Here is a 16,322-nt window from a genome sequence, read left to right as displayed (position 1 = left end):
TGCACACATACAAAAAAAACCCCAACAATCTACAAATAGATTTATAAAATGCTTACGATTGCAAGATATGAGTGAGAGAGAAAGGGGGTAGCGAAAACATTAATAGGAAAAGGGGAAGGAGAGATGTTGAGGTAGTTTATTTGAGAAGGGCTTCAATCAGGTCAGGATGTTAAAATTAAGGTAGGTTTGGAGTTTTCATTTGAGCTCTTTATGACAGATAATTATCTCACCATAATGCTTTGCAGTAAATGGGTAGAGTTCTTGTAACCTCTATCGGTTATAGCATTGTAATTTTGTATTTGTTGCAATTTGTGCATAATCTTTGGCCGACAGTCCTTCTTGAGAGTAATTTAACTTTCATCAAATTATACTTTTTCTTATTTGCGTCCTGCTCCTCTTACTCTCTCCACTTCTTTTCCCCTCCTTTTCGGACCCCCATCCTCCCTCGACTCTTCTTCAGTCTCCTGCTTCTCAAGTTTCTCCTGCTGCCCTACTCGACCTACTCACTGCTTCTGGGTTGGGTGGAGTCTCCAGGTTATCCCAGTGGATACTTGCCCCATGCCAGTCTCAACTGGAGCAGGTGTGCCCCCAAAGGTCACACCCTCTCCATCAGGCTCATCCACCTGGACCTGGAGGACAGTCAAGACTGTGAAAACGATGCCGTGAAGGTCAGTTTTCCCTCATCTTGAGTGGAAGGTCTGGGGTTATGATCAGCGGTCAACATTTGTGCTTTTTGAAGTCAAGGTTTCTAACTTGTTGTCGGGGGAGCTGTTATGTAAATAACACTTTTCAGATAAAACTCATATTAAAAGCAAAACAAGTTTATTTATGTAGCACGTTTCACAGACAACAGTGCTTCACAAAAATCTAAATCTAAATCTAAAGATAATTTTGGGGGTGGGGGGGTTGGTATGTAAATAACACTTTTCAGATAAAAGTCATATTAAAAGCAAAGAAAATGTATTAAATACGCATTTGCAAACATATTATCGATTTTATCTTAATAAAAAATATTAGGCTGTAATAATATCCTCCATCCTGCAGTCTGATCTGTCACGTGCTCGCCTCACTCTGATTGATACTGACGTGAGACTCGCAAGAGACAGGGGGTGTGAGAGACGTCAGAAAACGCCCTCTCACACGATTCATGGTCAATCAGACCTATCTCTGCGGTTTTCACCCTTACACCCAAGTCTCTCACTACTCTGTTAGTGCGATATGACATAGGCTACACATGTTTTAATATGCTGTTACACACACTGTGACCGCAGCAGTGGAGGCGGGGACGGAAGAAAACAGCTGTAAAGATCATCCAGACAAGACTGCTCACATTAAATCTGATTTGCTTCTAAACTTCAGGATGTAATGACTTAATAATCAGTCAAATGATCATAATTATGACACATGAAACAATAAACACAACAACAAACAAAAAAATAAAAACTTAAAAATTTACTTAAAAATTTACTTACTGTGGTTGAAAATAGCTTTCCGGGGAAACTCCGCGATTGTATGATGACTAAATCTAAATGTCCACTCTGTACGTGTGGACTGACATGGTTGTATAAAAGGTCTATAAAATGAAGGGCTTTAAAATAAAGGTCTATAATCTCTATAAATTATTAAGAATTACGTCACTGTAGCACGTGAAGTTCAGCTAACATTAAGTTTATATTAGGATTGTCATCTTCTCGTTTATGTCATTTTAACAGGTCATTGGCAGAATCACCATAATTTGTTGAACTGTTATTTAGCTAACGTTTGATATATTGGTTGATGGTTGAAATTTTTATTTTTGAATTATATGTGTGTGTGTGTGTGTGTGTGTGTGTGTGTGTGTGTGTGTGTGTGTGTGTGTGTGTGTGTGTGTGTGTGTGTGTGTGTGTGTGTGTGTGTGATACCTAATTCTGACAGGTCATATAATTATAATTGAGTCCACCCAGTTATGAACAGAGCAATTAAAATACATATTTTCTGCATATTGCAAATGGGCTGTTGAATCAAGTGTCGACAGTGTTGAAGCGGGTGGAGATGGCCACCTGTAATCTGAAGTAATCTTTCAAACCTATTCATTTATTTATTTTTTCCTTCAAACAACATGTTTTAGTCCTAGCCCCACATATTTTTTTTAATAATCTTGTAGGTTACACACATTCTTAATGGCAATCTGAGCCCCACTCATTTTTACTTATGTATGTAAACACATTTTAATATTGTCCTTGTAACCATGTGTAAAGTGTTTAATTTAAGTTTTCTCTATGTTTTTAAAGTTTACTAGTGTAAAACACTGCATTGTTTTTCAGTATACTCTACTGCAAGCAATAATTCATCTGTTTATGATTGCAGTCTGGTCAGTGAAAATAGATCAGCCCTGTTTGTTGTGTATTGTGATTTACTTATCGTGGACCAAACAGGGCCAAAAAAATTACACACAGTATTATTTATTAAGGATAAATAGCAAATACAATGCACATTAAATGCAAATGATACATTTTCAAAAGCTTCAGGCCTCAAGCGGAATATCAACAAAAGTGACATTTTTTCTTCAGATAGATGTTGAAGGTGTATCAAGATTTGTCTATCCTACTTTGACATTGTATGTCAGTGGTGTGCTCTGTAAAGAAATTAATAATTTATTTACCAAATTTGTGAGGAAAAATAGTCACCATTATAGTCACCATTATCTTAAAAAAAGAAATACTGAGCTTGGAGAGGATTTTGACCATTTAAATTGCACCTTCATGATCAAATGCCTCAAAAATGTTTGGAGCTCCTGGAATCATTCTGAAATGTAATACCACATAATATATTTAAAAGATTAGGTGGCCTAAAATTTCCAGTGGACTGTCACTACGCTGTTTCTAAATTGCGGGTAAAACTCTCAAACTTCTATCAGCAGGCTGTACTGTTTTGGAAACGTTATTGTTTTCACAGCTTTTTACGACATAAGGATATAAATTGAAACAATGGTAATATCACTGTTTTGGATTGAAAGGGGTATGATCTTTTTTAGTTCCTCTTTTGATGAAAAATGTCTTCTTAAAAGTTTAGAATTTCGTAACAGCAAAATCCTTTCCAGTCAAATACAAAGGAAGATCTTCTGTAATAAAAACTGTTCCCACTGGTATAATTGAATGAATAAAATCTCACTTTGACAATCAAAATGTTAATGTTCAAGTACTTTGTTTAAAAGTTAGTGGAATGAAATCAACAGACATAAAATAATGTACCAACAAACAGTGCTTCATAATCATAATAAGATTTCACCCAGAGGGATAACCTTTTGAAATTCATAATTAGGTTATAAATTGAGGCAAAGCATGGTTGTGCATCTTTCAACAAGATTAGAGAAATACATTTTTATTTAATTTCGCATAACATTTACCCATGTGACAGAATAGTTACCAAATGTATTGACATAGATGTTATTTGTGCTGTATTTTGGAGCAACATAAAGACATTTGTTTATAAAAGAAATTGGACATTCTGTAACATAATGCCTAAAGACAACATTACTAAATTCATATGTGACAATAAACCTTTGAGTTTCATGATAGATCTTCTATTTGCAATTGGTAAATTATAAAGCTAGACTCTCTAAGTCTCTCCCAAGTCTTAATTTTTTTTTGGGTTGAATTCACACTAACCCTCATGACAAACAAACAATGTGAACACACACTGTCGTACTATAAATAATTATTTCTGTAGCCCCTGATTAAGATACATTAAAGTATTGATGTTGTTGTTTATGTATTATGTTCAAATTTCTTTTATAGATCTTTTCAAATGGAAACCTGATTTCCATCCTGTGTGGGAAAAGAGAATTTGAGGAGCTTCAGACCACAGTAAATCCTGTGCTCCAGTCCTCCCCGGGCGGCTGCCTCATTCTCTCCTTTCACTCTGACTTCTCTAACACCAAGAGGCACACCGGCTTCAGAGGCTTTTATACTGTGCAAGGTGAGACAAAGAGCAGAAAAACAAGTGGTGCTGGGAGTTTTACATCTCTGCATAGTCTGCTGTGTTGGTGTGCACATTTGATTTTTCTAGTGCATGTGCTCATCATTGTAAATGCTTTTGTAGTCATACTACAAGAATGGTCATATTTTTCGATAATTCATGAAAGCTGCCGTTTGTATTTATTAAAGCTGACTTGGCAACAGTTAAACATGACTGAAAAAAGCTACACAGACAATGAATTGGCAAGTACTGCATTGTTTTACAATAACTTGAAAATGAATGTCTCAATTGACACTATAAACTGCCTTGACTTTAATCTTTATCATGGAAAGATTCAGTTCAAGTTGACTGAACAAGCAATAAACAAAGCTAAACATTGGCTCTAGGTGATGCAACAAAGGCTATGTTCTTATAATCATATTGAGATAACCAGGTGACATGTTTGGATCAGCTGGTCTTTGCTGAAATATGACAAAAGGTCACAAAAGGTGATCAGATTACGTTTATCAGCTGCAGACTCAATTATTATTATATATATTTTTTTTTTTTTACATCTAACATTAAATAACTTTGCTCCCTCAGACTTTGACGAATGTGAGGACGACCCAGACAACGGATGCACCCAATTCTGTCACAACTTCATCGGAGGGTACCGCTGCTCCTGTCGCCATAGTTACCACCTGGGCGCAGACAAGCACACTTGCACGGGTACACTATCTCAGGCTCAAGTAAACAGAGTGCAGAGGGAAGAGTGGAAAGAGCAACGAGACAGAGGGAGACAGATCAGGGAAGAAGGAACAGAACTGAAAGACGAAGTGAAAATGGGCAGATAGAAGAAGCAGAAGCATACTCATGGGGGGAGGAAAAGAGGAGAATCAGATGAAGAGGTGGCTGATTGTGTAATACTTTTTGACTGTGCTGATTAAAATGATGACAGTGACCTCTTATCTTTATCACAGTGAGCTGTAATCAGGATCTGTCAGGGCTGACCAGAGGTGAAATCTCCAGTCCTTCCTGGCCTGGTTCATATGCAGAGAATGCAAACTGCAAGTACACCCTGTCTGTGGACGACCACCTTCAGCTGGAGCTACACTTTTCTGACCTTTTCGACGTGGAGGAAAGCCCAGATGGCCAGTGCATAGATGGACTGAGGGTGGGTGATGAGTCAGAATATGCAAATACTACATAGATGTGTTTTTCCTAAAGTTTCTAGCTAAGAGAGCAAAGAGGAAGTTCAAAAGAAAAGTGCTGAAATCTTTGGTATGACAACTAGTGCACAAACTATTTTAACCATTGTGTAGTCTTTCCGTGTTTCTGTAGAAATTGTGGCTGGACAGTAACTAAGTACATTTACACCAGTGCTGCACTTAAGTACAATTTTGAAGAACTTGTACTTTTCTTTAGTATTTCCATTTTATGCTACTTTCTACTCTGCTACATTTCTTTGACGGCTTAAGTTACTTTTCAGATTCAATTTTGACACAATGGATAATATTACACGCTTTTAAAATACAACTCATTGTTAAAGAGGAAACCAGTAGTTTCTAACCTTTTTGGCTTTCGACGTCTTACAAAAAGCAGTGCGTAGTCGGGGTCACATTTCAGATGTCTATGAGTTGTTAACAGCTCCACCAAATAGTGATTTTTCCCTCTAAACTTTTCATGGTTTCATTTGACTAAATGTTCAAATTATCCAATATCTCACCAGAAATCTTTGATTAGAGAAAAAGTCCAAAAACTGAAAACAGATTTATGTATCACAACTTTGGGTTTTTTTTTTCCCTCTCCCATTAATCACGACCCCTCAGATTTATCTGTTGACCCTTTGGAGGGCCCTGACCCCCTAGGATGGGAACCACAGGACTAAACTAAGTGTATATAAAGTAGTTCAAACTTGCTTTTTCTTTAATACTTCAAGTACATTTGTTGCTAATACTTATGTTCTTTTATTTAAGTAGGATTTTTCATGCATGTCTTTTATTTTTACTGGAGTATTTTTACATTGCTGTGTTGGAACTTTTACTTAAGTAAAGGATCTGAATACGTCTTCCACTGCTGCTCCTGAGCAGTAATTAGTGCACTTATGTTCTATGTTGTCAGATTCACACTTCCTCTGGAACTCTGGGGCCATACTGTGGCAACACTCCTCCCCGGTCTCCCCTCCTCACTCACTCAAATCAAGTCCAAATTACTTTCACCTCTGATAGCTTCGGCACCAACAAAGGCTTCAACCTCCACTTCAAGACCACAGGTAGGTACTGCCGCCTCCTCATCTGTGCCATAGAGTACAGTTATGGAAAACTGAGTACAAAATGATCATAATTGCTGTTTTCATGTCTTAACTGCAGACAAGGTCTGTCCATCTGTGGTAACTCCACACTCCACGGTGACCCCTGAGGAACCAGAATATCATCAGGGTCAAACAGTAACAGTAACTTGTGATGATGGCCATGAATTGAACATAGTGAGTGCACAGAGAAACAGAACCTGTAATATATTTGTAGCTGATGTTTTTAAGCCACCATTGAGCTAACTCATGTCTCCTTTTGCAAAGCAGAAATCAAAGTCATCACAGTATCTGACAACATGCCAGAGTACAGGCGTATGGGCTCCCAGTTACATCTGTGAACGTGAGTCTGACTATAATAGATTTCTATTTCCCCAAAATTTCCAGTAAGAATTTTTTTTTTTTTTTTTAATTTCATCTTCTTCTTTCACAGTTTAACAGTGTTTTTCCCCCCACATATACTCATGTATAGGTGTGGATTGTGGTTTTCCTGATATCCCAGAAGATGGCATCCTTAAGGTGATGGGCTCAGATAACCAGCACACTCAGTATACTGACCAAATCCAGTTTCACTGCAGCTCAAACTACTACAAACTGGAGGGAGATGGTGATTATTGAATATCTTTGATTATCCTTTTTCTTTCTTAGACTTACTTTTAAAAACACTTCAGTTTATTGATTATTGTCTCACCATAAGGTTCGCATAATCTTTCAGATACATACATTTGCAATGCCAGTGGTCAATGGCAATCAAGCAGTGGCAAGACAGAGATGCCAAAATGCACTGAAGGTAGGACTTTTGCAATTTATTTTTTATGCATAATTTCTTTCGAGATGTTTCCTTTTTAATATGAATTTATGATACTTTTTTGTGTATTTCAGTGTGTGGGATGCCTGAAAATGAACCTCAAAGTACAGCTAGAATTTTGGGGGGTAAGATTGCAAAACTGGGAGAAATACCTTGGCATCTTCTCATAAAAGAACCCAGCAGAGGAGGAGCAACACTGATCAATGACCGCTGGGCGGTGACAGCAGCTCATGTAGTTGAACATGTAGAGCAAACCTCTTTGCGCCTGTATGGTGGACTGATAGATGGAAGAACATCGTCAACTGACCCAAATGTAGTTGTCATTACCAGTGAGAAGATCATAATTCATCCCGGCTACGCAAGAAATGTTAATGACCGTACTAATTTTGACAATGATATTGCTCTCATCAGATTTGATGCCAGGGTGAATCTTGGCCCAAACCTCCTTACCATTTGTCTGCCAGAGGGCACCATTGACTTGGTGGAGGGTGAGCAAAGCACAGTGTCAGGCTGGGGAGTGACAGATCGTGGTCGGTCATCTGCCGTGTTAAGATACACAACTATTGGGGTCTACTCCCTTGAAGATTGTCAGAAAACACCTGAGCTGTCACCTAACAACCCCATGGTTTTCACTGACAACATGTTCTGTGCTGGAGCAGATGGGAAGGACAGCTGCGAGAAAGACAGTGGAGGTCCGTTTGTTGTGCCCATGTTAACTGGAGGCAATGGGCCTTACCGTCTAGCTGGCATTGTGTCTTGGGGACCCCCATGTCGGGAGAGGAAGTACAAAGGTTATTATACCAAAGTGAAGAATTATGTACCCTGGATTAGAGACACAATAGATGCAACAGAAAAATCACTGAAAGGCTGAATATGAGGGAGAAAATGATTTAGCTTCTAGGCTATAATTCATTTTGTTTCTGATTAAGATCTCTAAAATAAAAAATGTTATGAAAATGAACAAATAATTTTGTAATCAAATGTACCAACATAATAATACAAGCTTTGATCACGATTGATTTTTACATTAAAGGAAAAGTTTGCAAATCAACTTTATAGAATGTGTGTTTTTGACCAATTAACAATATTTTTGTCTTGTATACCTTAATCTGTTTTCTTTCAGGCCCTCTATAAACTGGAATACTTAACTCTTGTGTAATTTATACATTTGCCTCTACCATGCAAAGTTACTTGACTGGCTACACTAACCACCTGATCATGACAAAATTCAAATAGACTTTATTCAAATGTACAATGGTGTTAAGTCTGTATAGAGCCTAATATGGAAACATTTTATGGTAAAACAAATTACTAGGGCACAAAATGCTGGCATGTGGAAATAAGACATTTTAACCAACCTTACTCATATTGTTTTTTAGTGTTGATATAGCCGTTTTTTATAGTATAGCAAATAAATCACAAATTAAATGATAAGAATGATTTTCAGTTTAAAAAAAAAAAGTATCCTGTTGTCCAGATCACAAACAGACATTTCCACGGCAACTGGCATACAATATATTGATACGCTATGTAGACTGAAAACATGGCCCTGTTTACACCAACACCTAGGCAGAAGTAGACATGAGAATTGCACGCTCATAGATAACCACAAACCACAAATCTCTGCTACCATCTTGTAATATATACAGCAGAGTTTTAGGGGCTTCAGCATTCAGTGCTGACAGTACAGTACAGCATTCCACATTCACTTTATAAACCAACATTTTCTTTCATGCAAACCTTTTTAATCATTTCCTTTGAACCCACTTTTGAATTAAATAATGATTTGATTGTTTTTTCATCTTAAAACAAATAATTGTTGCTCTCTTAAATGTCATAGCTCTGATGTCAGCTCTGAAGTTGCAGCATTTGCAACAAATAATGTTTTACTACCACTTAGTGGTTTCAGCAAAGTATTGAAACTTTAGGATTGATAAAAGATTGTTCTTTGTACCTTCTATATTTGTCTGCAATTTTTTCTATTTTTGATATTATTCTCTCTGGTGTTAAAGGTGCAGTGTGTAGAAATTAGTGGCAACTAGCAGGACAGACTTGGCAGCGGTGGAAAATCATTCATAAGCCTGTTTTAATTAGTGTGTAATCATCTGGAAAAAAATTGCTCAATGTATATGTTTCTTCAAGGACCTTTACCCTTAGGACTTTAGGTGCAATGAGGTTCAGATGGCGGATGGCTTAACCAACATTTGCACTTGGTGGCAGGAAAGTCAGTGCAAAGTCAGGATTTTGAGGTACCTTGTTAATTCCGAAAAACAGACCAATTTCTCTTTTCATTCAAAACATTTCTCAGAATTCTGATGATTATCTTGTTAATTCAGAAAAAAAAAATCATTATGCCTGCATACTATCGTTTCATTGACACGTCAGTCTGGTCTCAAGTGAAAAGCACTTGAGTCTGCAGAGGATCTTGAGGATGCAGAGAAAAAAGTGTAATAGCCCCCTCTAGTGACAGCATGAGGTTAGTGGGTGAATGAACCACAGTTTGAAATGAGATGAAACCTGACAACTGTCTAAAAACAAAGTCAGCGTAGTTTTAAAAATAGTTTGATCTCAGTTGTGTTGTTTGAATCGCAACAAGTCAGAAATTCTCTTTTTAGAGAAATTACTTCAAGCATCGACCGTATTTTTCTATCAAGCACTCATTTGATTTTGCCAAGACAAACAAACCACATTCCTGGCATTAAGACAGTGAGTTGCTAAACTGTGGAAACAACAGACTTTGTAACATTAATGTTCCACTTGAATGTGAGACGATTGCTGCTACAGCAGCGGAAGAATTCAATCATGAACATGTTTAATCCCAAGATGGGGTGGACCTCCTGTCTCATCTGGTAAGTTTAGTTGAACATCAAATGCATTTGTGTGTTGCACTTAAGTTGTTTTTGTCATGAATTTCTAGTTTGATTCCAAATTTCACTGCATATCATATTAGTCTAATATAATTGTGGAGCTGCTTTTAACTCTAGAGCTGATTTGTTTTTTACTTTCTGTGCAGCTAAAATTACAGATGAACAGTGTTTTCAAGGTTGACTGAGTGATCCATCTATACTATAAACATTCCATATATAAAGCCTCAACAATATTATGTGGCTCCCTCAGTTGTGTTGATAGTGTCACTGTGTTTGTTCTTTTTCTGTTTGCATTAACTTTGGACCAGCAGCTAAGATGACCACATAAACTGATAAACAGATCGAACTCTCTCTGTTCATGCATTTTTTTTCCAGTTTTCTGTATGTGTCAGTGTGTGAATGCTGGCCGCTGCCCGACTCTGAGCCTGTAATGTATGGGGAGGTCCAGTCTCCCCAGTATCCCCAGCCTTACCCTTCCAACCTCCTGAAGCAGTGGGACCTCAGTGTACCTGAGGGCTACCAGATCCGACTCACCTTCACACACCTGGACATCGAAGCTTCTGCTGGCTGCTATTACGATGCCCTTACAGTATTTTAAAACATATAATATTTTAAACAAGTGTTGTGTTTCTTGTGTTTTAAACTTAAGCATGACTCAAGCACTGACAGTTTGAAGTTTGCACTTGCACACTTCTGCCATACTTTATGGCATATGGTCAGACGATATGGCTACGAAGTAAATATTTGACTTATAATAGACAATTTATTCCTAAGATAAAAGTCCTATTACAAAACACAGCTTTAAATTTTTTCCATTATTGCCAACATGTGTTTTGGTGACTCCAGCTGTAAGTAATTACTTACAGGAATTGCACCAAACCTCTGTTCTTACCCTTGCAGTGGTCTGTCATTGGTAGTGATCTCAAAAGGAGGCAACCACATGTTGTTTCAGGGCCTTTTTTGTTTTTTTTGCTTCACATAGCCACCAGTGGATCTCCAAGTCTTAGCATTACACTGTCTGCAACCTTGCCTGGGACACAACTTCACTGGGAAGCCCTATAACTAAACATCCCTGCTACCAGGGTCACACACGTTTTCCCCTTTGGGGATATATATACCGAAAATGTATCTGTTCTTTTTACTTTGTTGTACTACACTCTATACTACGGGATGCACTGTGCCTGTTTGGGCCAGGACTTATGTAAAGATATTAGTCAGACAGGATGTAGCTGTCTTGGGTTGCAGCTTTGGCTCCATGCTTGGTGACTCAACTGAAATAGATTCCTTTCCAAGTGCCACATGGTGTATTTAGATACATCCTATTCAGCATATGTACAATAAATCATATTGTACTGTTTTCTGCGTAACTGAACTCAGACACAATCCTTCAGGTTCTGTACGATGAAAAGGTCCTGGGGAAGTTTTGTGGCCAAGAGAATTCTGCAGATGGGCGTCACCCAGGCAACCAGCCCATCTTCTCTCTAAGCAACAGACTCACTCTCATATTACAAACAGATGACAACAACCCAGAACGTCACCAGAATGTTGGTTTCTCTGCACATTATCAAGCAAAAGGTAGAACCTCTCCATCTTCAGTCAACTTTGCTGTCACTTCCCTTGACTGCAACATCTCCCATTAATTTCATGACTTTCTCACCATCAGACATAGATGAGTGTTCTAGGCCAGAACCAGGAGATGGCCCACTCTGCTCTCAGATCTGCCTCAACACCCTTGGCTCATACCTCTGCTCCTGTCACCATGGCTACGAACTTCGCTCAGATCAGCGCACTTGTGTGTGTGAGTATAGTGCAGATTCATACGTCCAATTAAAAGCCTTACATGTAACGGATGAGGTGGGGATGCAGGAGAGAGCTGCAGCAACAAAGATGTCTCAATCTGACAACACTGGACAGTGATGGTGAAGAAAGGAGTACTTCAACATTTTGGAAATATGCTTATTTACTTTATTTTTTAAGACTTAGAAAGATCAATGTTGGATTCATGACTTTTATATATGATATAAGGAGACATAAAGTAAAAAAAATCAGCTAGCCGTGCTCTGTCTACAAAAATGTCTTAAATTAATCAATTAACTTTTTGTACCTGGTCTGTTTTATCCATACTTAAACAGCCATGCTTTTTGATTTTAGGTAGAGACCCACATGAAACCACACCCGAATCCCCTTTAAACAAGAACAGTCATTTACATTTACACAGATTAAACAAATAAACAAGCTTTGTAGCTGCTATTAGGCATAATCTAGAAACTCTGGAGGGCCATACTGTTTCCCTTTGCCACCAGCCTTTATGCTAAGTTGCAGGCTATACATTCCTGACTCCAGCTTGTTGTTAATACACAGACACGAGACAGAATCTTTTCATCTATTTCTCAGAAAGAAAAAAACAATCAGCTTGTTTACAAAAATGCCAAACTGTTCTTATAATACTCAACTAAAAATAAAAAATAAACATGGCCACCATTGGTTCGTAGGCTCCTGTTTTGAAGTCTTGAGGTCGCTATTGTAAACATCACCAATTTGGATTATTGGAGCCAGAAATAATGAGAAGTGACTATATTTGAACAAGAGGGTGGAGCTCATCCTAACTAACATTAGGTGGTAGCTTGGTTAGAACAGTGCAGTTACAGTCCATGGTTATGGTGATAATGCTAATGCAAATTTTTGCTAGCAGGTTTTTGCTAGTAAAAAGCACCAGAACCTGCTTGGTTACAACTCCGCTGAAGTATCACTTAACTCTTAGCGATAGTTTGATTTGACATGCGATTGAGTGATGAATGTTATATTCTTTAAGGGTGAGCTTTTTTCTCGTGTGAGTATTTGCAGTATTGTGATTTCTTTCTTTTCACTGTTCCTAGTGTCCTGCCATGGTGGTATATTTGATGAGCCAGAGGGACATCTGTCCAGTCCAGGATACCCACATGCCCCACCTCATGCTGTGTCCTGTCAGTATATTATCTCTGTTGAACCAGGCTTCACTGTCTCTCTCAACTTCTCTGACAAATTCCAGATTGAGAGCGTGGACACTCATCAAGGCCAAACCTGTCTCCATCACTGGTTGGAGGTATAACAAGAAGCAGCTTCCTTATATATTTTCATTTGGAATAAATGGGTCATAAACTGAGCTTTGTCATTCAATAAATGTACTGTTGTCTCTGCTCTAGGTGACCATCCCAGAAAATGAGCCTGTGAAGCTGTGTGGTGGACAAAGCCCAGGTCTGATAACCACAAACTCCAACACTGTCAGACTGGAGTACCACACTGATGATGATGGCCAGAGCAACGGCTGGAACCTGGACTACAGCACACACAGTGAGGGAGAGAAGGGATCAATGTAGAAATTTGAGTGCTATTGTCAAGTTATTCTGGCACTTGGTGAAATAAGAATTTCCACCATATTGTCTGTTTAAATCTACCTGTTGACTATGCAATGTTTAATGTGTGCTTGTCCATGGTGTTTCCAGGAGTAAAATGTCCATTTCCTGGCAATTTACCTAAAGGCAGGGTCACTCCTGTCTTAACTGAGTATTTCTACAGAGACTACATTTATGTACGCTGTGACCAAGGATACAAGCTGATGATGGTTAGTTTTTTTTTCATTATTTCCACTTGTTTATTTGTTGTGTTTGATACATTATAGATGTAAAAATCAGTTATCTTCTTTTATGTTAGGATGATCAGGAGATTGACAGTTTCTCTGCCATGTGCCAAAACAACGGACAGTGGCACCTCCCTCTGCCAGAATGCCGCAGTATGTAACCTTTATGCTAAAAAAAAATATCCATTATTTTTGTGATTCAACCATGAAAATTGAGAATTTTTGATTTTACAAGCCAATACATACACATTACTCATATGTCCTTTTTCTATCTTCTGCAGTAATTGACTGTGGAGAACCTGAAGCATTGCTGAATGGAGGGTTGACCTTCCTGTCTGGCTTTCAGAATCAGTATCGCTCTGTTGTTCAGTACCACTGCAATGAGCCATTTTACTCTCTCCTTGGAGATGTAAATGGTGAGATATTGATTTGCATAAAGTGTTCTATAATGTACAATTTTAGATTTTTCTTACCATTCCTAGCAGCCAATGGTTTCAAGTAATTATCTGCTTATCCGCTGCATTATCTACACTACGTTACAGATTTTGGAAAATTGACCTTCCAAATTAGGGGTGTTGCATTTCACACTCTCAAAACACAGCCCACTACCCCGGACCAGAGCTAATACTAGCTTACCGGAAACATTAAGTGGTGCACATTTGGACTAACATTAGCTTCTTATTCTAAATCGTGCTAACATCGTATGTCTAACACAGTAGTAGCACAATAATAGTCTGACTTTGTGTGAGTCCTGGTGCCCGAGAGCAGCAGCTGAGCGAACTGTCAATCATAGCTGTCAATCACTGCCAACACGGCAGACATAAAAGCCTGTTGTAAATCTTCAAATCTTATTAATGAATTTAAAGATTTAGACTATAATGAACATAATGATTTGTTGAAAAAAAGACAAACTTAGTATTCCTTGAGAGAATATGACGCTTTTTGCTGTGGTAGTTTACCACTTGGCTATAATGTGGAAAAACAATAACATGGATCTTCAAGAGCATAATACCAAGAGCTTAACACAAAGTTGAAAAACTGTTTTTCACTGCCCTCCCAGCATCACTAATGGGTGTAGTTAGGAGTGTGCTCTGTTGCACCTGTAAACATGCCCTACAATGATGTCACCATGTTCTGACACCCCACAGTACACTTTTATATCACTGCAGGGGGCTGAGAAGTTGCTGACGCTGTTTAGTTGGTCTTAAGATAAAGTTTAATGTCAAACTAGATGTTTCTTTTGTTTTGTTCCCTTTGTCCTGCAGTTAGCTTCACCTGTGAAGCAGATAGAAGGTGGAGATCCAACCATGATGTTATTGTCACTCCAACATGCATACCAGGTATTGCTTTACATCACATAAACCTAGAAACACAAAAGAATGTCTCAATCCAAGTCTCAAATCAGTTCTTTACTTGGAACATGAAGTCTGTGCTTATGTGAAAATCTGTTTCCTCATGAGTATACATCTGTGTCCAAACCAGTTTGTGGCAAGCCAACAACACTTATCTCTGCCTATCAGAGGATCATTGGAGGCAAAGAAGCTCCAGATAATACCATTCCATGGCAAGTACTACTGAATATAGATGGAGGAAGAGGAGGAGGCATGATAATTGCAGACCGCTGGGTTATGACTGCAGCTCATAACCTTATACATAATGGACAGAAAGTACCAATACAAACTGTGCGGGTAAGAGTCATTATCTACATACCCAGGGCATCCATGTTTTTGAATTGAGATTTACTTCCTCTTATGCTGTTGATTTGCAGATTTATATGGGACTTTGAGCCCATGTAAAACTGTCTGTTTAAGACATTATTTCCTCTTTATGTTTTTGATTTGCAGATTTTCATGGGAGGTACTGATGTGGAAGACATCAGGGACTCTCGTGTTAATGCTGACTCAATCCATGTTCACCCTGGTTACAACAACCCCAACAATGTAGACTACAACAATGATGTTGCCTTGATCAAAATGGAACAACAGATCACATTCAACTCATCTGTAATGCCAGTATGTTTGCCAGCAGAGGGGGCCACATATGTCACTGGCTTGATGGGGTAAGTAAACAACTGAAGGTTTTCATTGCATTAAATGCCATATAATGTTTTTTTTTTAAGTATATTATATATTGTCGTAGTTATTCTTTTGAACTACGTCTTGCATTTAAGTCTTTTGTTTTTCTCTGATTTACTTTTTTCTCATGAGTTCACCAAAACTGTACTACATTTTTTTCAGACTTGTCTCAGGCTTTGGCGTCACAGACAGAAATGGCACACGGATTTTAACAAATAAGCTGAAGTACGTGCAACTTCCAGTGGTCAGCCAGGAGACATGCAGAGATTCAATCAATCTTCTGAAGAGGACAAAGAAAACCCCTCTGCCAACTCTGTCAGATAACATGTTTTGTGCTGGAGTCCCAGAAGGTGGAAAAGACTCCTGCCAAGGTGACAGTGGAGGACCGTATGCTCTGGATGAAAATGGACAATTCTGGGCTGCAGGTATTGTCAGTTGGGGGATCGACTGTGGAAAGCCAGGCATATATGGAGTCTATACCAGAGTCATGAACTACGTAGACTGGATCAAAAAGACCATGGAAGAGAACTGAATTTACTATAATTGATAACATGATGTTAAAATGCTGATGATCAAAACTAAAGTAAAAATGAAAGCAATAAAAAAGTAATGTTGTTCTAAATGTACTCTTGTGTACAGTTAATGCATACATGTATGTCAAGGAAAACTATGAATTAAGATCTTCCTTTGACAATAAAATACAACAACAATT

The 16,322-nt window shown here is 38.3% G+C and overlaps 1 protein-coding gene across 1 annotated transcript; it reads left to right on the top strand.

Moving 5' to 3' along the window:
* Nucleotides 1-151: 151 nt before the first annotated feature.
* LOC133983904 (uncharacterized) lies at nt 152-16,322 on the top strand. The gene is made up of 24 exons (XM_062423119.1): nt 152-180; nt 461-668; nt 3,777-3,957; nt 4,540-4,665; nt 4,917-5,110; nt 6,058-6,208; nt 6,306-6,421; nt 6,515-6,587; nt 6,717-6,851; nt 6,960-7,034; nt 7,127-7,920; nt 9,771-9,901; nt 10,295-10,508; nt 11,311-11,494; nt 11,583-11,717; nt 12,796-13,001; nt 13,102-13,249; nt 13,402-13,520; nt 13,610-13,688; nt 13,817-13,951; nt 14,801-14,875; nt 15,018-15,223; nt 15,380-15,594; nt 15,773-16,322. The coding sequence occupies exons 1-24, from the start codon at nt 167-169 to the stop codon at nt 16,140-16,142; spliced, it is 4,284 nt and encodes a 1,427-aa protein (XP_062279103.1). The 5' UTR covers nt 152-166; the 3' UTR covers nt 16,143-16,322.

The sequence above is a fragment of the Scomber scombrus genome, chromosome 7 (genome assembly GCF_963691925.1).
Source record: "Scomber scombrus chromosome 7, fScoSco1.1, whole genome shotgun sequence".
Taxonomy (NCBI): domain Eukaryota; kingdom Metazoa; phylum Chordata; class Actinopteri; order Scombriformes; family Scombridae; genus Scomber; species Scomber scombrus.
Note: the sequence above shows the minus strand (reverse complement) of the source record. Positions and strands in the feature narration are given on the sequence as shown.